This window comes from Hemicordylus capensis, chromosome 1, assembly GCF_027244095.1.
Source record: "Hemicordylus capensis ecotype Gifberg chromosome 1, rHemCap1.1.pri, whole genome shotgun sequence".
Taxonomy (NCBI): Eukaryota; Metazoa; Chordata; class Lepidosauria; order Squamata; family Cordylidae; genus Hemicordylus; species Hemicordylus capensis.
This window is the reverse complement of record NC_069657.1, coordinates 417,177,574-417,201,759: the sequence shown is the minus strand read 5'-3', so window position 1 is coordinate 417,201,759 and position 24,186 is coordinate 417,177,574. Positions and strand designations below refer to the sequence as shown.

Sequence of the window (24,186 nt, the reverse complement as noted above, 5' to 3'; positions counted from 1 at the left end):
AAAAGAATTAAACCATTATCAATGTGTTCTGAGCAGTTGGTGTGCTGTAGTATCTTCTTTGTTGCTAAAAGTGGTGGGGGCTACCACATAGAGAGAGGAATATGTACAGCTTCTCCTGTGCAATATATGTAATTATTGGAAGTAAATGTGCATTCTCAAAACAATTGAGTAGATCTGATAAATTGCAGTGATTTTTTGCCCTCCTAATAGTATGCTTTTCATGTTGCTTTGGCAAGTATTTGGTTTTTAAATTCCATTTTCAGTCTTGGAATTTATTTAATGTAGTATAGCTATCATTGCAATTTTTTCCTCCTGAACCAGTTATCACTGGCTGACATCCAGAGCCCTTTCTCACATGCATTGCAGTGAGAAAGGGGTACCCAGTTTGCAGGGAGGAAGCTCGAAAGTGCTTACCTCCCTGCAGTCGATTGTCCTGCCGGTAACTCTGAGGGTCAAGGTGCCGGGATGGGATGTGCCCCCGCTCTGCCCCCCAGAGCTCCAACAATGCACCGTGCAAGTGTAGAGTGCATTATGGGAGTCCCCTCCCCCTCCTCGAGTCTGCCAGCAGCCGCTGCTTGCTGATACATGATCAAATAAATGGGGTTAGGAGAGTGCTCCGCAGGGATCAGGAAATGCAACCATCTGCTTGTTAGTTACAAGTGCAAAATGAAGTGATTTGAGTGGGTAAATGCAGGCCCACCCCCACCACAATCCTCATGCTATCACGGGGTTGGTGGGTGAAGGAGAACCTAGTCATTCGTGAAGACAGGCCCCCTTCCTCGGCTTTCTTCTGCGACTTGGATACAAATCACAACAGAGGAATCCCAAGCTGTGAGAGAGGAAAGTGGTGCCTCTGCAACTAAAGAGAGACCCCAATGACCCGATTGCCAAGTCAAGCACCTCCAAACTGCTTTTCTCCCTTGGGTCTGTCTAATTGCTGAGGAGGAAAGCAGGTCAGAGGCCCCGGGCTCGCCCTGTAGGCAGAGCTCAGTTGGGCGGCATCACCCTTCCCCTCTACCTTCCTTGGTTGAGGCTTAGAACCCAGCATGGAAGAAAATGAGGGTGGTGGTGGTGGCAGAGAGAGGCTGCCTTATGGACAGAGCCCAATCACCAAGGTATGTACATCTGACTGCCTTTCCTCCATGGTAGCTAGATTCTACAGAGAAAGCAGTTTGCGGGGTGGGCGCTTGCCTTGGTGACTTGGCTCTCCCTGTAGGCAGAGCTCTGATGTAGAGGCAGCCCCCTCTCTCCCTCTGCTTTCCTCCATGGGTGCATGCATCCCCATTTTAAAAAAAGAAAAAGATCCCCCTTTCATCATCATCACTGATTGGAGGATTGTAACATGACTGCTTCACAGTGGTGTCTGTGTCATTTACAGCAGACTCATTGAAAGAATAGTACTTAAATTACAGTGCACTCTTATGCATGTCTACTCAGAAGTAAGTTCCATTGAATTAAACGGGGGCTTACTCCCAGGTAAACCGATATGATTGTGTTTATGCAATGTGGTAGGCTAGTGTAGCTTCTTCCCAACAGTACACATGTATCAGGATAGCTTGAGGAACCATCTGACTAGTAAGATTTTTGTTCAGCGGGTGAACTGAGTCAACTGACTCCTATATATCTGATATGTTTACAAGTATTTCATTTTAAAATATTTTAAAGCTTTAAAAAGCTTGAATAAAATCCATTACGTATGCATTATAGGTTTTTTTCACAGATTCAGCTCAAATGCTTTTGGCAATTGGAAGAACTTTTGAAATATTTATAACATGTTATAGACTTAGTTCACTAAATTGATATATCAAACAAGCTAAATTGGTTCGGAATTGATTTAATGCATCAGGAAAACTTTCAGAATTGTTTTGTTTTCAAAGTCTTCAGCAAAACCCACACCATTGTTGCCAGTTCATAATTAGGATATTCAGGATCCACAAATGTAGGCTTGGCTCACTAGCCAGCCATTATTTGTGGTCACCCCCAATAGCCCCTCTACCCTCAGATCCTTTTCAGGCAGAGGGCTTAGGAGAGGAGCAGATCTTCTGTCATTGGCAGTGGGATATGGAGATGGTAAGAAATAGTGGGAGCCCTCTCCTACTGCTCAGAATAGATTCCTGCTGTTTCTTACCTTCTCAAAAATAGCAGTGGGAATGAGACCCCTGAAGACGAGATCTCTATGGTGCTGTGTGTCCCTGCTTGCCAGAGGACTGAGCACACTGGTGTGCTGGCAAGTGGATTTGTAGATGCTTGGCAATCTCCTTCTCCAGTCATTATTCTAGAAATGCTCTTTGAGTTCATATTCAGTTCCAGTAGTGGGTATGTCAGTTCAATAAATTGTCATGAGTTAAGATCTAGTCTTTACATCTCATGATGAACTCTTGAGTGGAGAAATCCTTTCGTGAACTTATCAGAGGCTAGAACTACACTTTTCTCAACAAATGCATGTTCCCAATCCTCTGTTTGCTGAAATAAAGCGAATGCAAGGGAGAGGGGAAGAACATATGTTGGCAGGGCATCTCTCCTGCAAATGCCTTCGTGTAACCTGTGTTTTGAATGCTGTTTCCCTCTTAATTGTAGTTCCACCATGAATAATTTGGTTTTGGGTATGTGGGTGTACTTGTTCGAATAGTAATACCTGTTTGATTCTTTAATTTTTATTTGTGGAATCTAAAGTGTGTGTGTATCTAACTGTAATTGCCCCTATGGTTTCTTTTTGTCTCTTTCCCCCCACTTCTCTTCTTCCCATGCAGAGCCGTAACTTTGATTTATTTTGTGTTTTAGTTTGCTGAGTGGAAGAATTTCAACACTGAAAGATGAAACTGGTGCTGTGAGTATTTTGTGGTGTTACTTCTCAGAATAAGAATTTTGAGCTCTGTGTTAAGCTTGGCAGCACGGAACTATGTTTATAGGATCTGGTATTATTGGTAATATCTTGAGGTCATTCACACAATCAAAAGCTGTGTTCTATCTGGGTTTGGGAGCTGTGTGTGCTCCCAGTTTCTGGTTGTGTGGAAGCAAGGTAAGAGGAAAATCTGGGTAGAAGTGGTTGTGTGGAAGCAAGGTAGGAGAGAAAGCTACCCAGGTTTTCCTCTGACCTTGCTTTCACACAATCAAAAATTGGGAGTACACACAGCTCCCAAACCCGGGTAGAAAACAGTTTTTGCTTGTATGAATGACCTCCTTGTATGTCAATTTATAGGTTTTCTAAATAAATGGCTATGTTTACAAGAGCGTGGTGATCCTGGTATTTCCAGGCAGTCCTGGCCAAACTGCTGTGGTTAACCACTTAGATAGCTGAAGCTATTAATGCCATAAAACTAAAATGACTGCTTCTCTCCGCCCCACCCGATTTTTACTCTAATAAAAATAATCACCCCAGCAGTTGCTATACTAGCCTTCATGGAAACTGATATTCTCATTGTACAAAAACAATCTCCTTCGTATACACAGTCAAGAATTGAGTGGGCATGACCCCCTTGCGTGGTTCCTTTTCATTTCATGGGCCTTGTGTGGAAAGATTTCAGGGAAAAGAGCCAGCATGGTGTAGTTCAGAGATTCCCAACCTGTGGTACTTGGATGTTGCTGAACTACAACTCCCATCTCAGTCACAATAAATTGTAGCTGGGCATGATGGGCATTGTAGTTCAGCAACATCAGGAATACCACAGGTTAGGAACCCCTGGTTTAGGTTTTGAACTTGGATTAAGGGCATCTCAAACTTGTTCTCAGCCATGACACTCACTGCCTGAGCATGGCTAGTGACTATGTGGAACAGCTTGAAATATGCTGCCCATGGTCTCTTTGCGAAACAAAAGGTGAGATACAAATGTGATCGTGTTTGCTCTGTTCAGATGGTACTTAGCTCCCTGCTTTCTCCTTATCTGGGGCTGTTAGCTCACTGGTAGAGTGACTGCTTTGCATACGGACAGTCCTATGTTCAATCCCTGGCATCTCAAGGTAGTACTGGGAGAGAGACTTGCCTGAAACCTTGCAGAGCTATTGCCAGTCAGTATTGACAGTGACACTACTGAGCTAGATGGATGAATGGTCTGGCTCAGTATAAGGCAGTTTCCTATGTTCCTCCCTCTGATGAACCAGTGATGGATGTACTCTCCTCATCTTAATTTGGAATCATCTCGGTGTGTTAGGAACTTTCTTGTCAACTGCTTTCTCCCAGGTTGTGATGCTGGTACATGTATGCTGATGTGTTGCCACTGGGAATTGCAGTTTTCAGCATAGCTATGGAAATACAACCCCTGCTGCCTACAAAGGCATTCAGGAATCAAAGAAGATTTTAAGCTGAATGGGGGACTGCAACCACATAAAACATTTGCAGGAAACACTTGAGAGAAGTGACCCAAATTAAGATTTAGCTTATGAAACAAAACGTTTATTACTCATGTGGTCTGGTTATGGCCACACAATTCACAGTAATCAAAGAGTTTAAAAGTAAGGGTAAATGTTAAATAAATCTTTGCACATGATGCCTTCAAAGTTGCCTGGCCTTCATGAAAATTAATTATACATGTGCAGAATATCATTTTTACACTCTGAGCAGGAGAACTTTTCAGGATAATGGTGTTCAGTTCATAGTAAGTCCAAATATAGAATTATGAATTTCAGTAACATCCTAGATAGAACTGGAAGTCTGTTCTCAGACTTATCCTGGGTGGAATCCTGAGCATGAGGTGTCCCCTTCATCAGCCCACTGAGGCTTGTATTGTGGCTGTAATTTGACAATTTGTTTTAACACTGAGTTGTTTTGTACTGGGTCAAGTTTTTGTCATGCATATAAGACCATAATACTGCCAAAATTAAGCACTTTTCGATCTCATTCATTTTAAGAGAAGAGTTAAGTGTACCTACTTAAACTTGTTGATTTGAGGTCAATGGGTCTTAAAGGTACTAGATTATACTTGTAATTAAAATGTTTCTGCAAAACTTATAAGTGGGCTGTCCTTTCTTTATAGATATTTATTGATAGAGATCCTGCAGCATTTGCACCTATTTTAAATTTTCTTCGAACAAAAGAACTAGATTTGCGGTAAGAAATAGTATTTTGATTTCTCAGCATCATCTTAGCAACACTTCTGAAAAAGCTTTTTTAATTTTTAGAAGTAGTTGTAAAACACTGTAGTAAATCGCTTTAAAAAATCAGTTTCAAGATATGTTTGTACTTAACTGTGGGGATATCGGAACTAGTCCTTTGAATGCCACAAAACAATCTGCTCTCCCAAATTTTTAGGGCTGTACAACTTCAGCCCTCTGGCTGTTTTTGAACTACAATTTCTCCCATCCCCAGCTACAGTGGCCAGTAGTTTGGACTGGTGGAAGTTGTAGTCCAAAATCTTGAGGATGTTTGTGTGAAAACTCTGAAGTTTTCAAGCCCTGTTCTAGAGAGACCCAGTTAATTCTGCCTCAATCCAGTATCTGGTCTTAGATCGTTCTCATGTGTTTGGATCCTTTGGGATCTCCAGAAGCTGTAGCCTTCATTGTGTGGCACAAGCCCTTCTGGTCCAATCCAGCAACCAGAGTCTTGGATATGAGAAATCTTAGAGTTTCCGAGGTCTAATCACAGAGAAATTGGGCTTGGAGACACTCTTCCACAAATGTACATGCACACCCAACCTATTTGACTCTGCTCCCAGTTCTTTGTGCACATCTGATTATTGAAATATTAGTTCTGCTGTGTGTATCCCAGAAGACTTTCTTAGTTCTGTGATTTGCACAGTTCATGGGAGCAGGCATTAAGAAATCTACTTATTTTAAAAGAATATACATCTGCCTCCATATGTCTTTGTATTTGCTATAGATATAGCTCTTGTGTAGGGAATGCTTTTTATTAATAGCATGAAGAGCAATTTTCAGTTATCAGTGAAATAGTTTCACTAGCTATATGAAAATAGATCTTCTTACAAGTGATTTAGACTTGAATTCTTTAGGAATCCTAATTTTTGTTCTGAGAAATTATTTAGTCTGGTGTTCAAATAGTATTCCTATTTATTTTTTTATTTTTTGCAGGGGTGTAAGCATTAATGTACTCAGGCATGAAGCAGAATTTTATGGAATCACACCTTTAGGTAAAAAAAAATGTACTAACCTGACCCATAATGTTAACTCGGTGATAGTTTAGTGACCTTGTTTACCAACATGTTATGAAGTGCACTGTTGGATCATGTGCAATAAAATTGGATGTCTTTAAGTTAACTGAACAAAGAAACACCTTTTAAAGTGGCGATTCTCTTATATTTAGCAGGGGGAGAGCAACTGGCCCTATCCGACCCCAGCACAGCATCCCTCCAGTGGCTGTTGCTGGTATCTGCCTTGTGTTTGTTTTTTTAGATTGTGAGCCCTTTGGAGACAGGGGACCATCATATATATGTATGATTTATTTTTCTATGTAAACCGCTTTGAGAACTATGGTTGGAGAGCGGTATATAAATATTCGTAGTAGTAGTAGTAGTAGTAGTAGTAGTGTTTGACATCAAGACTTGACTGCCTGAAAGGCGTTAAAGACATAAACACGTGTGATGCAAACCATTTTGTTTTTCATATGTAAAGTTTTCTCTTAAGATGCACCTGTTATTCCCTTCAGTGCGAAGACTGCTTTTGTGCGAAGAGCTGGAGCGCTCCTCTTGTGGCAGTGTGCTTTTCCATGGATACCTTCCACCTCCAGGTACTTCCATCCACTTTGTATGCCATTGCTGACCTCCACAACAAGAAGCAACTCTTGAAAAACCCAGGTCTTGCAAACCTGTGAGAACTCTTTATCTCTTTGTGGCTAGTCAAAGTAAGTTTGAACTAGTCAGTCTATTGCATTTGCTGTTTGCACTTCTGAAAGGCTTCATTGTCTTTACAATGTGGCCCGCTCCTGATGTCCGCTATAAAGTTTTAACTTCAAGACCTTATCAAATGTTTTAGTTATGCATACCGCAGGGCCCTTTGTCAGTTGCTGTCATAATGCCTTTGAAGTAGTATGCGTGATCACAAGAATTACGACTGGAATTTGATCTAGTACAGAAAGTGAGATCACAAGTGGTTGACTTATTCCAGAATGGATATAATGTAGAATAGTTGATATAATTCATAGCCTGGATTTGGAGGGAGTATGCTGGCCTTGAAAATAGGTCATCCACTTGTCTTGCCTCTCTGCCTGTACTTCATGGCTGCATGAGAGCCCTCCTCCTTTTAGGCCAAAGAGAGCTCACTGAGTAGCTAGAACAAATCCTTGTGGATCCCCACCGGGAAATGCAGTGGCACTCTGTGTTCATTGAAACTCTTGAGTTGTGACCACACGAGTGCTTAATTCCAGGGCTGTAAATATACTGCTCAAAGCCTGTTAAGAACATAAGAACAGCCCTGCTGGATCAGGCCCAAGGCTCATCTAGTCCAGCATCCTATTTCACACAATGGCCCACCAGATGCTGCTGGAAGCCTACAGGCAGGAGTTAAGGGCATGCCCTCTCTCCTGCTGTTACTCCCCTGCAACTGGTATTGAGAGGCATCGTGCCTCTGAGGCTGGAGGTGTCCTATAGCCCTCCAACTAGTAGCTGTCGATAGACCTCTCCTCCATGAAGTTATCCAAACCCCTCTTATGCCCATCCAGGTTGTTGGCTGCCACCACATCTTGTGGCAGAGAATTCCACAAGTGGATTATGCATTGTGTGAAAAAGTACTTTCGTTTATTGGTCCCAAATTTCCTGGGATGACCTCTGGTTCTAATGTTCTGTGAGAGGGAGAAGAATTTCTCTCTATCCACTCTCTCCACACCATGCATGATTTTATAGACTTCTATCCTGTTGACAGGTAATGCTTTTTAAGAGGGTTATTGACTTCCCCCTGAGCATATTGCAAACTATATGTTGCAAGTCTCTCTTAATAGTGCACTGTTTTGATATTTATGAATCGTGCACCAAAACTTTAAAATGGAGTGGCTATTAATATTATGAACAAAATATGTATTTTGAATGTTCGGCAGCCCTTGTCTAAGCTAAGAAAATGGAATTGACACAGTCCTCCCCTCCGCTTTAGGCATTCCCAGTCGTAAGATCAGCAGTACAACTGGGGCATCTGTTGATGTTCGAACACCTCAGAATTGCTCTGAAGGTGAGCCCCGTGGAGGAAGTATACAGCCTTCATTGACTGGTACTGGAGAAGATATAGTCAGGCTAGGTAAGGAAAGTTATTTTCATTTGCTTAATAAATTAAGTCTCTTTAACAGTTGCATCTAAAAATTCAAAATTGGTTCTTAGGTTGATGTCCTGTTTCTTATCCTTGACAATCATGACATTGATAAGCCGTTTTTCTTTTGCATATCCCTTCAGTGCAAATATCCTAGACAGGCTGCAGTTTGTTTAGGTGTTAAGCCTAGGGAACAAAATGACCAAGTTGCATGTAGTGTGTGCTGTGCTGGCTACAACTTCAGGCTCTTTGCAGTTGAAACTGCTTTGTTGGAACTTGCTTACATGCCCTTGGAGTATTGGTTTGGGACCTCAAATCTAATTCTTCTCAGTTAAGCACATTGAAGTATATTTAAGTTAACAGGAAAACACTTTTTGTCTGTGACTAAGCCATATGTGCTCACTAACTTTAAAAGGAAGTGCATGGAAAAATTATCCAGAGCGTTCAATATCAAGAAAACCATAACCAGAGATGGAACACATTTCAAGTTAACAAACTTGAATACAATTTTATACACAACCGTACACAAGACTGTGCTTGGTTGCACCACTGCTGCATTTGAGCATGCACATGCTTTCATGGGTTAAGTGAGAGACGAAAAGTGCAGATGTGCTCACACACAGTGCCAGACGATGCAGCTCTGTCTCCCTTAACACTGCAGTTGCTGTCTGCTCTGTTAACTCTCATGTGTGGTAGTCGTTGTGCTGCGTGACTGCTACTCGCATTCTGATGGTGTGAACAGGAAGATTTTGGCATATGGGATCAGTGTGTATGCAGCTGGCAGTTGGTGAGGGGTTAAAGGCAGAGCACACTTTTGCATGTACAAACTCCCAGGGTGAAACAATGACATCTCCACTTAAAGGGTTTTGAATAGCAAGGTTGAGAGAGACCCTAGTGAGCTCAGCTGCTGCCACTAGCATTCACCAACCTGGACTGATTGTATCTTCAGATATTAATGGCAAACTGCATGGCTGTCCTGTCTTACAGGTGGCTCTATCTATGCATGATAATTTTAGGCTTAATCCTGAACTGTCCACCCTTAATAATAACCATAATTACGTTTGTCTTAACTTTAATATATGTTCTCCTGATAAAGGATTGCTCACAACCTAGCATTTGCAGCCAGTTCCAAATCCTGATTAGAAATGCTGGTTTAAGAGTGAACCCTGGTTAATGTTGATTTAGGACATAGGATGAAACCATGATTAAGAGCTTCAGGGGAACTCTGCACAGCACAATTGAAGAGCACAATATTCCACAGTGTATCCCCTTAACCATGGATAATGTCAGATCTGCAAGCTTTTCACTATATCTCATACTTAGATGGTGCAGTTGGGCAATTGCAGAATATATTCTTCCCTGACTAAAAATGAGAGTGATGGTTAAAGAAAAACAAATCTCCAGCCCACAGTAATGTTGTTTAACGTTTGCCATGTGGTTTATTTTTAGGGTTTCCTGTAGATCCACGAAAAGTGTTGATAGTAGCTGGCCATCACAACTGGATTGTAGCAGCATATGCTCATTTTGCAGTTTGTTATAGGTAAAAACAAGATGGGTAATATCATTCCAGTGTTTACTTCTTAACATGTATTTGTAACTTGCTGTTTCATGGGACAGCAAACTTCCTCAATTATGAGTGCTTATTTTAACTTGAACACAACTTGTTACAACCAAGTGTATAGCATGGAGAAGAAACGTTATAGCTTCATATTTTTATGAATGTCCAAAATGTTATAACTTCCACAGATCAGGCATGATGGTCCCATTCTTATGGCCACTTCTCTGAAGACATAATTATCTAACAGCTTAAATGTTCACCCACATGTGCATGCAACATAAAGAAGTAGAACATTCTTGTTGAAAGATGGAACTGCTAACCTTGATCTGAGCTTCAGAGGACATAAATTCTCTCCACACTGAAGAGATCCCACGTGATGGTACAATACTAGAGAGAGCCCGTCTTTTTCAATAGATGCTTAGTGGACTGATAATTGGACCCAAACCATTACTTGCTTGGATATTTTTAATCTTGCATCTATTATACTAATGCTTGTGCAATGAAAAGCCACACCAATATATTAGCCTCTTATATGGACTAGATACCAGAATAATTGGTATGTAATAATTGTATTGATTCCTGCCTTCTTCCCCACTGCTGGGACTACTTCTGATAGTTTAACATAATCATGTGAAAAATGCATCATGGGGGACCATCTTTAGAATACTAGACAAGGTTCTATTCACTCATTTGTTCTAAAAGTTGTCTGCTAGTAGATTAATCCAGACTCAGTAAGTTATTAAAGTTCTGTTTGTCAGATGTTGAACTTGTACTCAGTAGTATTTCTACCTTAGTTATAACAATGTAAGATGCATAGAGTTGTATCCTAAGAGCTTCTTCTATTCATGGAAGAAGTTCCATTTTTGTGCAGGGGGTGTGAGATTTTTGCCACTCTCTCCTTCCCTTTGAACTCTCATGCACTCTCCAAATCTGCTCCTAAAAGGCCAGCAATTTACAGGAGCAGATTTTTTGTGGGGTGGGAACATGCAGGGAACTACAGAAGGAAGATGAGTGAAAACTACTCCTCCCTTCCCCCTTGTGCAAACAGCATTCTTTCCATGAATGGAAGTCTAGAATGGCTGTATCTGAAATCTTCCTTTTGTTCCTTGCCTGTTGGGATTAAAATGGTTAGATATGAATTTCAGGAATGCCTTGGAATGCTTGCTTGGAGGAACTTGGGAGAATGTTAAATATGCATTCCTTTCTTTCAGAATCAAGGAATCCTCTGGATGGCAACAGGTGTTCACAAGTCCATACCTAGACTGGACTATTGAACGTGTGGCTCTGAATGCTAAAGTTGTTGGTGGTCCGCATGGAGACAAAGATAAAATGGTTGCTGTTGCCTCTGAGAGCAGCATTATCCTGTGGAGTGTTCAGGATGGCGGTAGCGGCAGTGAAATAGGCGAGTGTGAATTTTTATTTATGCTACTAATACGTATCAGTTTAGTGTTTAAAAATATTTTCCTACAGTGAAAGAGAGCTTAATTTTCATACATTTCTTTCTTCATATAGTTGCTTCTAACAGTCTCTTATAAGCTAAAGCAGTTTTTAAATGAGAGAGAAGCTAAAACCTAAAATACACTGTTGCCTTAATGAGTGGATGTTGGTTTTTGTGATTTTTTTGAAGTGTTATTGAAGCCCTGTTGTGATAATGAGTAAAACATAATTCAATTTGTGACTGACTGACTTTAGCTCTGTATGGTGAACCTGAAAGTGGAAATTAAAGTTGACAGTTTGGAATGATTGCCAGCTTGTTGTGTTCATACTAAAAGCTATGTTTCTCAAGGTCTCCTTTTGATAACCTTCAAAAAAGACTATTTGGGCAATGCTTTGCCACTTACGTTTTGAGCAGAAATTAGCAAGGATAGCTTGCACAAGGCATCAGACGGTTCCAGGGCCAAAGGCTTCATGTTATGAGAAGATGCATAAATATGAAAAAAGCTCTCATAAGCCAAATATTCCACTCCAGATATCTGATTGATAGCTTGTCTTGCTTATTAATATACATATTTGCTTCCGAGCATCAGCCATGGCCTTTTTGAGCTGGGGTGAAGAGACCAATATGAGGAATCTCTTGAGTTCCAAAAGTAGCATCTAAATAATGGTGTAACTATGATAACATGTGGTTCCCTCCAGCTATGAAGAGCTGTCACCACAGATTTTGTTCACTCAGTAGGATAAATGGTGGCATCTTGTTGCATGCATTTCCCCTAAAATTTAGTTGTATATTTAGAGAGGTACTTGAGAGAGCAAGTTTTCTTTCCTGCCTTCATGTAATGAAGCCCCTGAGGGAGTCAGTATTTTAGTGGACAAAGTGAACTGAATAGTCATTCAGTTCTAAAGTGTAGTAGAAAATGTTTGAATCTGTGGCTGAGAACAATAAAATGTAAACGCATTGGGGGATTGGCAATGGGTGCTCAAGCAGTGCAGGGGCTTGTAGTGTGCTGCCACTGCTTTGCATGCAGGAGGCCCCAGGTTCACTCCCTGGCATCTCCAGGTAGGGCTGGGAGAGACTCCTGCCTGAAACTTTGGAGAGCTGCTCCCAGTCTGTGTAGACAATAGTGAGCTAGATCGAGCAATGGTCTGACTCAGTATAAGCCAGCTATCTATGTAAGCTGCATACACACCTTAATTAAAAAAATAAATAAATCCCAAGTGCATAGATGTTTGCAGTGGCAAAAAGAAGAGTTTTACCATTTCAGAGAAACTGTGCACCATCCCTGCTGATACCTGATCCGCGTGTGGAAGAGGAACCTGAGGCTCAGATCTGCTCTGCCCTCTCTTCTATTGGGGTGACTTGCATTGCCTATATTGTTTTCTGCCAAGTGGTACAGAGAACTGGAAAAATGGAAGAGTTTTTCATAAGCCCACCTCTCTCTCTTGCTTACAGTATCTGGTTCAGATTCTTCCTAGTGAAGAAGCGTTTGAATTTGGGACACACAGTGTAGTCATGTCCTGCTTAGGAACATAGGAAGCTGCCATATACTGAGTCAGACCATAGGTCCATCTAGCTCAGTATTGTCTACACAGACTGACAGTGGCTTCTCCAAGGTTGCAGGCAGGAATCTCTCTCAGCCCTATCTTAGAGATGCCAGGGAAGGAACTTGGAACCTAGATGCTCTTCCCAGAGCAGCTCCATCCCCTAAGGGGAATATCTTAACAGTGCTCACACTTCTAGTCTCCCTTTCATATGTAACCAGGGTGGCTTAGCTAAGGGGACAAGTCGTGCTTGCTACCACAAGACCAGCTCTCCTCTCTCTAAATCTAGATCTTCTCTAGATCTTCTCGGATCTAAGGATCCTTACAATTGCATTATCTCAGTTTCACTTGCAAACAGGAGTCTGTAGGGAATAGAGCTGGAATGGTAGCATTTTCTGTGCCCATGTGCATGCTGGTCTTTGAATTGTGACTAGTATCACTAATGAGTTTACATTACATCAAGCCTACCATTTATTAAGATCATCCATGGAGGTCCTGCGGTTGCCACCAGTTGATCTGGTGGCAACCTGGAGTTGGACCACCTTGGTTGCTGCTTCTCACTTGGGAATGCACTCCCTGCAGAGATGCAGGTCTTGTTCTCTCTGTTGGCTTTTAAATAGACCTAAAGACAAACCTTTTAAAGTAGGCATTTGTTGTGGGACTGCTAGTTGTGTGTGGTGGGGGTTGTCTAATTATGTGTTAAGTGTTGATTTTAAATTTTTATAAACTGCCTAGAGATGCGAGTGGGTGGTACAAAAATGTAATGAATAATGTTTTTTATTAAATTCATGCTAATTTTGCCTATGGAAATGTGTAATAAAAAGACTATATTGCATCCCACTCTTCATTATTTTGTGACCAACAGAATTTAGAGCAAGGCTATGCAGATATTGGGTGGCTTGGCTCTTGATTATTAATTGATAGTGAATTTCTAAAAACTATGCAAGTCTTATTAAAAAAATTAAGTTATTATTTAAAATTTGTGAAACAAATAGGAAAATCAACATCAACAGTGTATACAAGATTTTGTTCAGAACTATATCATGTATGTTGCATTTTTCGAAAATTAAGGATGCACTGAAATTAATATTGTCCCAAATGTGTGTTCAGTTCCTTTTTAGTGATATAATAAAGCAAGACTTTTCTCTTTCAGAGAACTCCCCCCGCCCCTGCCCTTCCAGAGGCTTTTTTAGCAGCCCTGCCTTGGGGTAGAGAGGTAGTGCTTTGTTCATGTCCTGTAAAAGAAACAATTTGTTGTTACAAACACTCTTCAGAACCTGACAACACCATCCATGGAAAATTGCAAGGGCTGGCATCTCCATGATACAGCTCTCCCAGAGGCTGTTTTCCCTTCAATATTACTTACATAAGATACCACTACTGGATTGCTGCTATAAGCAATATTTTACTGAGAGGGCCCCTTAAGACAAGAACCTGTCATTACTTATACCATCGTCTTCCCTGTGGACGGCCATCAGGATTGTTGAGCCTAAGCAGGAGTGACACTTTAAATTCCTTCAGACTATTCATGCTGTCTTCCTTGATTTCCCTGAACCTCATCCTTCTCCAGAGTAATCAATTCTAGTTGTTTCTCTGCTTTTTATTTTCGCCTGCTTTTATATGCCCTGCTGTTAAATATAGTCAGCACCAGATACGATCATATGCCCTGAAAAATTATTTGGCATTGTAATTAAGTCACTTTATACACCAAGCTGCTTGGTTGATATCAGAAAACCTAACAGACCGTTGTTTTCCACTTTAAAATAACATCATTGTCTTGGTGTCACAATTTACCCTCAACAGTGTTGTTGAAATGTTAAGCATCTTGAGCTTTTGATGTGATAAAAGATATAATTGAATGGCTATCCACTGCAGGATGGATTAATTCTTAAGTGGCCTTATAATATTATTACAATTCAAACCTACATTGGAGAGCACTTGATTTGGCAGCATACTTAAGTTTTCTAATACTGCCTCATGCTGTAAGCTTATTACTGCTTATCTGATTGATGTAGCTAGAAAGGATTCTGCCAAGTCATTCCCAAGAAAATAAACTTGCAAACATACAAGATCTCTCCAGTCTTGATGTCTAGTAACTCTCTCTAAGCAGTTTGTGTTTGTATTAAATGTTAATCAGCTAATGAACCTTGACAGCTTGTCACAGATCTGACTACACAACCCATAGATAATTTACTGGCCTTATTAGATGGAGATAATTTGCCCCAGAGTGTTCCTAAAACAGTCTATAGCATATTTGTTGAACCATGGTGCTACTAACGGGGTGTATGGGGAATCCTGAAACATCAGGACTCTAACTGGATCAACCCAACTAATAAAGAGATTTTGCACAGTTTAAGTGCAAAGTGAAACTAGTAGTGTCCATTCAGAGAACTCATGTGGTCTATTCATTGTAACAATGAAAGAGGAAAATGTTCTGTTTGTAGAAATGTTCAAGCTTAGCTCTACAGTTGGATAATAGACACATAGTAAGAACACTTGATATGAATTTACTTCTTAACACCCTTTATCTACCCTGACTGGGTGACTAAAGAGTAGTAGAGGTAGGTTTACAGCTCTCCAATGTTGGTTATTTTAATACCAAAAAAGTGAGTGGTGGCTTCTGTGAACTGATTAATGTGGAATCCAGCCATCTTGATCATATGTTTGTGGCTATACAATATACTGCTTCTTCTGGTACTTGTACCTTCAACTCAGAGTAGAATCTGCTTGGTCTTAGTGCCTATATCTCCAGCTATCTGATGGATGGTGTTGGGATTCAGCAACACCAATCGGTGATTGGGAATTGTTACAGCAGAATAAATACTTAGGAAGGGGATTGGAAATAAAACTACTAATATTATAATGTCCTTATACAAATCTATTGTGTGGCAACATTTGGTGTACTGCTTACAGTTCTGGTCACCAAATCTTAAGGAGGAAACTGTAGAACTGGGAAAGGTGCAGAAGATGGCAACCAAGATTATCAGGGGCCTGGAACACCTTCCTTATGATGCAAGGCTACAGCATCTGAGGCTTTTTAGTTTGGAAAAGAGGCAACTATGGGGAGACATGATAGAGGTGTATAAAATTATGCATGGAATAGAGAGTGGACAGAGAAATCTTTCTCTCTCAACACTAGAACCAGAGGTCATCCCATGAAATTGATGGCCTGGACATTTAGGATCAACAAAAGGAAGTACTCTTCCACACAGTGCATAATTACTCTGTGGAATTCTTTGCCACAGGATGTCACGAGTCTTTCAGTGGGTACTAGTATTGGCGATGGCCATTGGCTTGGATGGCTTAAAATAATAGAGGACAGGTCTTTCAGTGGCTACTAGTCTGGTGGCTATAGGCTTCCTCCAGCCTCAGAGGCAAGAGGCCTCTGAATACCAGTTGCAGTGGAGCAACAGTAGGAACGAGGGCATGCCCTCACCTCTTGCCTGTGGGCTTCTTAGGGGCATCTGGTGGACCGCCTTGGGCCTGATCCAGCAGGGCTGTTCTTATGTTCCAAGAGAAAATGAAGCTATTCCCACTATCAGTAGAAAGCGGGCTAAGGGAGCCTAGCCCTCTTTCTACTGATCGTGGAAACCACCAGGTTTGCGGATGAGCCCAGTGGTTCCCAGGCAGCTAGCCCGCCTAATTCACACTCCCCTTAAATGAGGTTAACGGAGTGCCTCATTTTATTGTGTATGTGCCACCGCAGTGACACATGAGTAGATCCCTGACCAGGAGGCTAAGCTTGCTCTCCCCACAGACCTCATCGAGGCGCTGCACAGGTAATCATGTGAAGCGCCTCAATGTATTAATAGTCATCTTCTGATACTTTATTTATCCTTGCTAATTGGGCCAAAAGGTACTTTTTAAAGTGGTGATGCATATTTATTAGGGGTTGAGAAACTGTCGCTATTCAACCCAGCACAGCACCGTTCCAGTAGCTGCCGCTGCTATCTACCTTGTATTTCTTTTTAGATTGTGAGACCTTTGGGGACAGGGAGCTATTTTGTTGTTGTCGTCCCCCCCCCCCCCATGTAAACCACCTTGAGAACTTTTTTGTTGAAAAGTGGTATATAACTCTTTTTATTAATATTTTTCTCAAAGCAGCATTGAAAAACTCTTGCAGCCTTCTGTGTTCTGAGCAAGTAACTTTCCTTTTTGTCCTTTGTATGCATTTGAGAAACAAGGTTTAAGATTACTTGTTTTTTGTTTTTTGTTTTGTTAATAGGAGTATTCAGTCTTGGAGTCCCTGTAGATGCACTTTTCTTCATTGGTAACCAGTTGGTGGCAACCAGTCATACAGGAAAAGTGGGAGTGTGGAATGCTGTGACTCAACATTGGCAGGTATGTTTAAACAGAAATACAGTGACCTGTTTTATGAAGATGCAAAAAGGACATCCGTATTTAGACCAGGGGTTGGCAACCTTGGCACTCCAGCTGTTGTTGACCTACAACTCACATCATCTCCAGCCAAATAAATTGTGGCAGGGAATGGTGGGAGTTATACTTCAACAGCAACTGAAGAGCCATGCATTTCTGTACTTCGTTTTGTACAGGTTTTTCAGTTTTGAAATATTCTTATTTTTATCTCGCCTCTAAAGATTTATGCTTCAGGTATCCTCTGTACTAAAATTTATCAGTTAAAGGTATTGGAGGCTATTTGCTTGCATATCAAATTAATCCTATGTAGCACTTAAAAGAGCATTTTTTGTGTGCGTTGCTTCTGTGGAAATTCTGTGGTCTAGTCAGAAGCGCTTCAACTGTGCATCATGCCTCAAAGATATCTACTTTATATTTCTATTCTCAAATGCCTTGTGATTTTTATATATATTATGCATTCTGACAACGGGAATAGAGATTCTTGGATTCGAGACAAGACTGAGGGAAGAGCTGGGCATTCATGCAAGAAACAAACCTTGTAACACAGCCAGATGAATGTCTCTGTGGCACAATGTAAAGACACGGTGTAATGAAATCCAAGAGGCTGCCTTGCAAATCTCGAGAGGCAGAAGTGACCTAAGGCTGACTCCTGTGGCTGCCACAGCACTGGTTGAATAAATCCTGATTTTACCCATAAGTGACAGTCATGCCAATGAGTAACACTGCGAGAATGCAAAAAGCCAAGTGGTATCACTCAGTAATTTTGTTACATATTGAAAGCTGACCTAGTGTGTTTGACTCTAATGAAACAAGCTAAAAACCATTTCAAAACTCTGTCAACTCCATTTAAAAACTTCTCATACCTAGCCCACATTCACAGGAACAGAGGTAATCTCCATCATGTGTTGTTTTAGGAGTTGTTTGGGAGTATTTGCCTCTGTCCCTGTGCTGTGCTGTTTACACTGACTCAGTTACTCAGTGGACGTCCAATTGAAATTAAGCCATGACCAGTGCTCCTCATAACAGGTATTCTCAGATGTTGTTGTCTGCAACTACAATGGCCATTGCAGGTGGAGATGATGGGCGTTACAGTCAAAATCTGGGAATCCCTGTTATGGGGAGTACTGGTCATAGCTAAAGCTGTATTCATACAAGGACAAGGATCCTGGTTAAAAAGTTAATTGGGATTAGCGAGCCCAGTGGAGCAGATTTTGTGAACCCAGAATTTCAAAGCAGTTCTGGTCAAACCATAATTGTTAGTGAAATGCCTATGATAGTAATAATAGATGTTGCTGGTTAGTGAAGTGCCTAATGTACTTCACATCTGTTAAATAACTGTTTGTCTTAGTTTGATGTTCTGCCTCTTGGATTGGCAGAACCCAAGAACCATTTAATTCAGAAAATAGTCTATTACAGGGTTCCTTAACGTTGGGTCCCCAGATGTTGTTGGACTACAACTCCCAGCATCCCCAGCCACAAAGGCCATGGCTGGGGAAGATGGGAATTGTCGGCCAACATCATCTGGGGACCCAATGTTAAGAAACACTGGTCTTTTGGGAAACAGTGGAAAGAGTTGTCAGCTCAAGGGTTAAAAAAAAAAAAACTAGTGTCTTGATGCACTCTTGCTTGTGGCACAGCAACAGTTTGGGTCCACTTTGTCACCAGTAAAGGAGTTATACTTCAAAAATATCTAGACCTATTCAGAAGAGAGCAACAGAATTGATAACACTTCTACAATGTTTAGTACTCCTAAAGGTTATTGATCTAGCTTTGACCCTGAGGGACCCTTAAAGCAGGTGTCCTCAAGTATTTGCAAGGCTATTAAAAGAAAGGCACAGAATTACTATTTCCCCCTTGAAGTAGAACTGGATTGTTAAAGTTGCAGGATGGAAGTCTTGCATGAGGACAGTTTTTGCCTGGTAAGATTAACAAGCAAAGCAGCAAATTACCACGGCGAACTGCAGTAGCTATTTCTTTGATCCTTTAAGAGGTGCACCTTCGACATTTCTAACTCTCCAGTTGTTACAAGTTATCATTTCTGGTGACAGTGTGCCATGCACAACCTGACTGACAGTGCAGAGGCATTGCATGCAAAGTGCCTTCACAGTGTGTCGTGATCCAGAGTCCTGTACTGTGGGGGGTGAGATGGGATTTTCACCAGTCTTCCCCGGACGTGCTCTTTAATTCCCCTAAATCTGACCCCAAGAGCTTTACGGCCCTCAGGAACACATTTAGGGGTGCTGACAAGTGCTTCCAGGAGAAGGAGAGACTGGCAAAAATGTCCATCCACCCCCATGCCTGTGCACAGCAGGACTCAAGGTCACTAAACACTGCAGAGACACTTTGCACACAGCACCTCTGCACCATTAGTGGGGATGTTGGCCTCTGTGAATGAGCGAGGCCCTTGTACAGTCTGTGTAATTTGTCTCTTTCTCCTCTTGTAATAGTTTTTGGCATCCTCTCCCTAAGATTTAGGCAGACTAGCTGAGGTGGCTTCCTCTGATGTTGATTCTTCAGGCAAAATTCTGACGACATGGACCGTAGCAGTACTCTTGCAGGCAGTAGATATTCTTGGCTTTGAAAGTCAGTAACATGGGGATTATGCATATCTTTCAGTACTCTAGGAGTTTAGAGGACAAACATGAAATGAGAGTGATTTACTGTATTTTCTGGCAGAAAGGCCGTAGCGCATACATTTTAAAAAGTTTAAGTCTCCTGCGGCCTTTACGCCAGAATTAAGGGGCGAGGGAAGGAGGTGCGACAGCACTACAGCAGGACCCTCCAACAATAGGCTCCACGTGGCCGAGAGGGCCTAGAAGGAAGGAGGCAGCGGAGGAGGAGCAGCAGCAACAGCACAGTTGGGCCTTCCTGGCCCTGGATTTGCATGCCCCCCCCTCCATTTCCCATAGAGCACTGTTTGCACTCCATGTGGAGGCATTTTGGCCCCTTGCTCTCCCCCCCGCCCCCCGAGGTGTTTGCTCAGGTGGGGGTGGCCAGATTGGCCTATGGCGAGGCCATGTCCATATTTAGTGGCTGGTGCGGGGACAGCGGGAGCCACCTTTTAAGTGGGAATTAGAAGGTGCTTACCTCCCTGTATCGCTGCCCCTGAAAGCTGCTCCCAGCAGTAGCGGCAGATCAGCTCCGCCACTCAGCTGGGTTGTGTGCTGCTTGGAAGAATGGCTGCAGCTGAGTGGAAGAGCCAATCTGCTGCTGGGAGGAGCTTTCAGGGCCAGCGATACAGGGAGGTAAGCACCTTCTGATTTCCACTTAAAGGTGCCTCCCGCTGTCCCCGCAGTGCCCACAGCGGCCGCTGAACATGGCTGTGGCTTCGCTGCGGGCCCAACCTGGTCACCCCCGCCCGAGCAAACACCTTCGGGGGAGAGCGCAAGGAGCCAAAATGCCCCCACGTGGAACGCAAACAGCTATCCATGGGAAATGGAATGGGGGGAATGTACTTGGTGCTTTAGCTGCATCCTTTACACCACTATGGCATTTCTGATGTGATTTTTAAAAATTGCAGTTTTTCAATGGTGTGACTTTTACAGCAATATGGCCTTTCTATCGGAAAACACAGTATATTAAATGTTCAAATGTGTGCAGGTCTCGCTTTTTTGCTATATTAAAAGTTAAATGTATCGAGCTATATAAAATGCTATGGATACCTGCTCAGGTCAGAAATTGATGCATTAGTCTGTCCCTATATCGGTGGCGGTGTGGGCAGGGGGACGTACTATTTTGTGTGGCAAAAATGTACGAAACTGTATGGCTGGCATCCAGATTGTTCCTTAATAGGAAGAGGAAAAGGAAAATTAATAGGAAAACTTAGGAGTTACACTCAAGAACGACTTAATTCCAATAAGAATACTCAGGAGTAACTTAGCCTGTGTGTTCAGTAGAAATTTCCCATTCAGGGTGAACTTCAGTTTTGTTCATGGCTGATCCCAATAGGTTATAATACTCAAACAGGCTAAGGGTAAGCTTGTTAGCATTAAAAAATTCTCAAACATTTGTCTTATGGGAAGTTCTAATCAGTAAAGCTGTGGCCTTTGGTTTTATACGACTTCTTTTAATCTGCATTGCATAGTGTTTTTCAGGCCTTGAGCAATTTTATTTGGATCTAGAAGCCAAATAAGCTCAAAACCTTAAGAGCCAGATAATGGACACTTGATACAATTGACAGACTTGTAATGGTGTGTGTGTGTCAGTCTTTGTAAATATAAATGTTACCCTTTACAAGTCTATGGAATTCTTTGCCACGGGATGTGGTGATGGCCACCAGCTTGGATGGCTTCAAAAGGGGTTTAGACAAATTTATGGAGGACAGGTCCATCAATGGCTACTAGTCTGGTGACTGTTGGCCACCTCCAGCCTCAGAGGCACAATGCCTCTCGATACCAGTTGCAGGGGCGCAACAGCAGGAGAGGGGGCATGCCCCCTCACCTCTTGCCTGTGGGTTCCCCAGAGGCATCTGGTGGGCCACTGTGTGAAACAGAATGCTGGACTAGATAGGCCTTGGGCCTAATCCAGCAGGGCTGTTCTTTAGTAACATACTTAGAACAGAACAGGGCTGCCTGGGGCAAATTCAGATTCTGTTAAATAACTTTACCTCTGAATATCCTAGTTTAGATGTGATTGTTACATTTCTAGGTGCCATGGGTCCATGGCACTTGACATTTGTCACATCCTAGTCTATTGTCTTTTTGTTTTGTGTTAATGTTTAATATTGTTGGCTAACATCAAAACCTTGAAATATTTGACACTCAAGACCTAGTGAGGGAGACTAAGCTACCAAAAGCGTAAAATGGTCAGTGTGCAAATATTCCCCTGCCCCACACACGCAGTTTTTATATTTGGATGTTGCTACATTCTGCACGCTACAAACACTGCTTTGCATCTATGTGTGCTCTTAGTTGAATTCAGTAAAATGAATCTTGCACAATCAAAGTTCTAAACAGATGGTTAGGATAAGAGGCATGCATTTGCACTTTATTTTTTAGATTATTGCCTGATTTTGAAATATTGCTTTGTATAATTCTGACACCTATATGTGTGTGTTTGTTGAGTAGAAATTCAATAAGTGGAACTTGCTTTCACAGTTTACCAGTTTTCTCTATTACTGTGTAGATTGTAACCGTGACACTGTCACTATTATATGAGTAAGTATGTAGCTAGTGGGAGAAAGGACTCTCTAGATTCCCTTTACATAAATAAATAAATATTATTTAAATTGTCTAGCTAGTGAATTGTTTTTGGTTTTTTAATGTTGGTTAAAGTATTTTTTGTCTATATTTTGCAAGAGATCTTGACTCTTCAGTTCACCATTTACATTTTGTTCTCACTGTTATTATCCAGAGATAAGTATTGCTGAAAGAACTCCGTGTTTGATTCTTAAGGTCAAAAATACCTGACAATTGAGAGTAATGTTTGTCTTCCTATTGTCATGAATTCAAAGGACAAACATTCTAAAGGTACTAAAAGAATCAAAAAAATATGTACCATACATCTCAGTTTTCATGTGCCTTGTGAAATGATCTCCATGTGGTAAGATCAAGTTACCACATCTTGAAGATTGTTAGAGAACAACCTGCTTGAAAGATGTCATTATGGCGTTCTTTCACATATGCATAAAAATTGAGTGGAAAAGCTGCCCTATATAATGTAATGAACTGTCTCAACTGTTCCAACCTGAAGTCTGATGATTTATCTTAATTAAAACAATTAGGGGAAAATGTACTTTTGTCAAATATTATATAGAAGTACAGTATTGTGTTAGCTTTGCTGAAATTGTCATGCGTTGAGAAATAAAAAAGTACAAGCTTAAACTTAATGTTTACAGGTTCAAGATGTTGTTCCCATCACCAGTTACGATACTGCTGGATCTTTCTTATTGCTGGGCTGCAACAATGGCTCAATATATTATATTGGTAAGTTCAGGGTGGAAACCCCATAGGATTATTAGTGCTTCCTATTGTTTGAATATTTACTCTTTTACTTATGATCCTGTTCTTATTCCTGACAGAAATTATCCTAGGCCAGCATCCAGACTAACAAAGTGCTGGTGCATGGATGATGTGCTGGTGCTACAAGGGAGAGGTGACTTGTTCGTTGATCTCCCCTTCCCTCTGAAGCCCACTGTGACTCCTGAAAATATGTCCCTGAGGGTCATGTAGCCCTCGGGGACATATTTTCAAGAGTCATTGTGGACTTCAGAGGGAAGGGGAGAGAGACAAAAATCACCACTCCTACATAGTATCAGTGCTTTGTTAATCTGGATGTCTGCAATAGACTTTATGGAATCTTCATTATGTTAGGAATGTCTGTTACTTTGCAATTTTAACAATGCGTATACATTTATTCTACAGATATGCAAAAATTTCCACTACGGATGAAGGATAATGATCTTTTGGTGACGGAACTATACCACGATCCTTCCAATGATGCCATAACAGCACTTAGTGTTTACCTCACACCCAAAACAAGTTTGTACCATTTTTGCCTCTTAATGTCTTTTTAAAAAACCTATGTAGAATATGGTTTTGTATTGTATTGGTGTAGTTTTGTATTCTAATTTTTTTCATCTGAATGTGCATGAGCATCCAGAGTAGGGCCCTCCTTATTCAACCTGAGCGGGATCTAAAATTAACTGAACGCACATCAGAAAATGTGTGAGCATGTGCACATGTGTGCGCCTTAGAGGGAACAGTGCTGCCTACTAGCAGATACCTAAAGTTTTAATTTAGTATTCTATATTAAAGGTAAAGTGTGCCGTCGACTCCTGGTGACCACATTCTTTGGTAAAATACAGGAGGGGTTTACCATTGTCATCTCCCATGCAGTGAGATGATGCCTTTCAGCATCTTCCTATATCGCTGCTGCCCGATATAGGTGTTTCCTATAGTCTGGGAAACATACCAGCAGGGATTCGAAACAGCAGCCTCTGGCTTGCTAGTCAAGCCATTACACCTCCTGTAATTAGCAGCCTGTTGTACAAACTGAAGTTGATTGTGAATTTCATTTCAACTATAGTAGTAAAGTAATTCAGAGGCCCCTCATCACATCCAAGCTTAATTATTGTATTGTTTTTGTATACA

General features: G+C 41.5%; 1 protein-coding gene across 2 annotated transcripts in view; it reads left to right on the top strand.

The window, feature by feature from the left end:
- KCTD3 (potassium channel tetramerization domain containing 3) overlaps positions 1 to 24,186 on the top strand; it is a 47,817-nt gene that overhangs the window by 12,067 nt on the left and 11,564 nt on the right. For both annotated transcript variants that reach the window (XM_053309190.1, XM_053309195.1), the window contains exons 3-12: positions 2,782 to 2,827; positions 4,971 to 5,044; positions 6,022 to 6,080; positions 6,596 to 6,676; positions 8,032 to 8,172; positions 9,631 to 9,721; positions 10,951 to 11,141; positions 16,944 to 17,059; positions 22,932 to 23,019; positions 23,458 to 23,574. In XM_053309190.1, the coding sequence (XP_053165165.1) occupies positions 2,782 to 2,827; positions 4,971 to 5,044; positions 6,022 to 6,080; positions 6,596 to 6,676; positions 8,032 to 8,172; positions 9,631 to 9,721; positions 10,951 to 11,141; positions 16,944 to 17,059; positions 22,932 to 23,019; positions 23,458 to 23,574 (1,004 nt within the window). The remainder of the gene's footprint in view (positions 1 to 2,781; positions 2,828 to 4,970; positions 5,045 to 6,021; positions 6,081 to 6,595; positions 6,677 to 8,031; positions 8,173 to 9,630; positions 9,722 to 10,950; positions 11,142 to 16,943; positions 17,060 to 22,931; positions 23,020 to 23,457; positions 23,575 to 24,186) is intronic.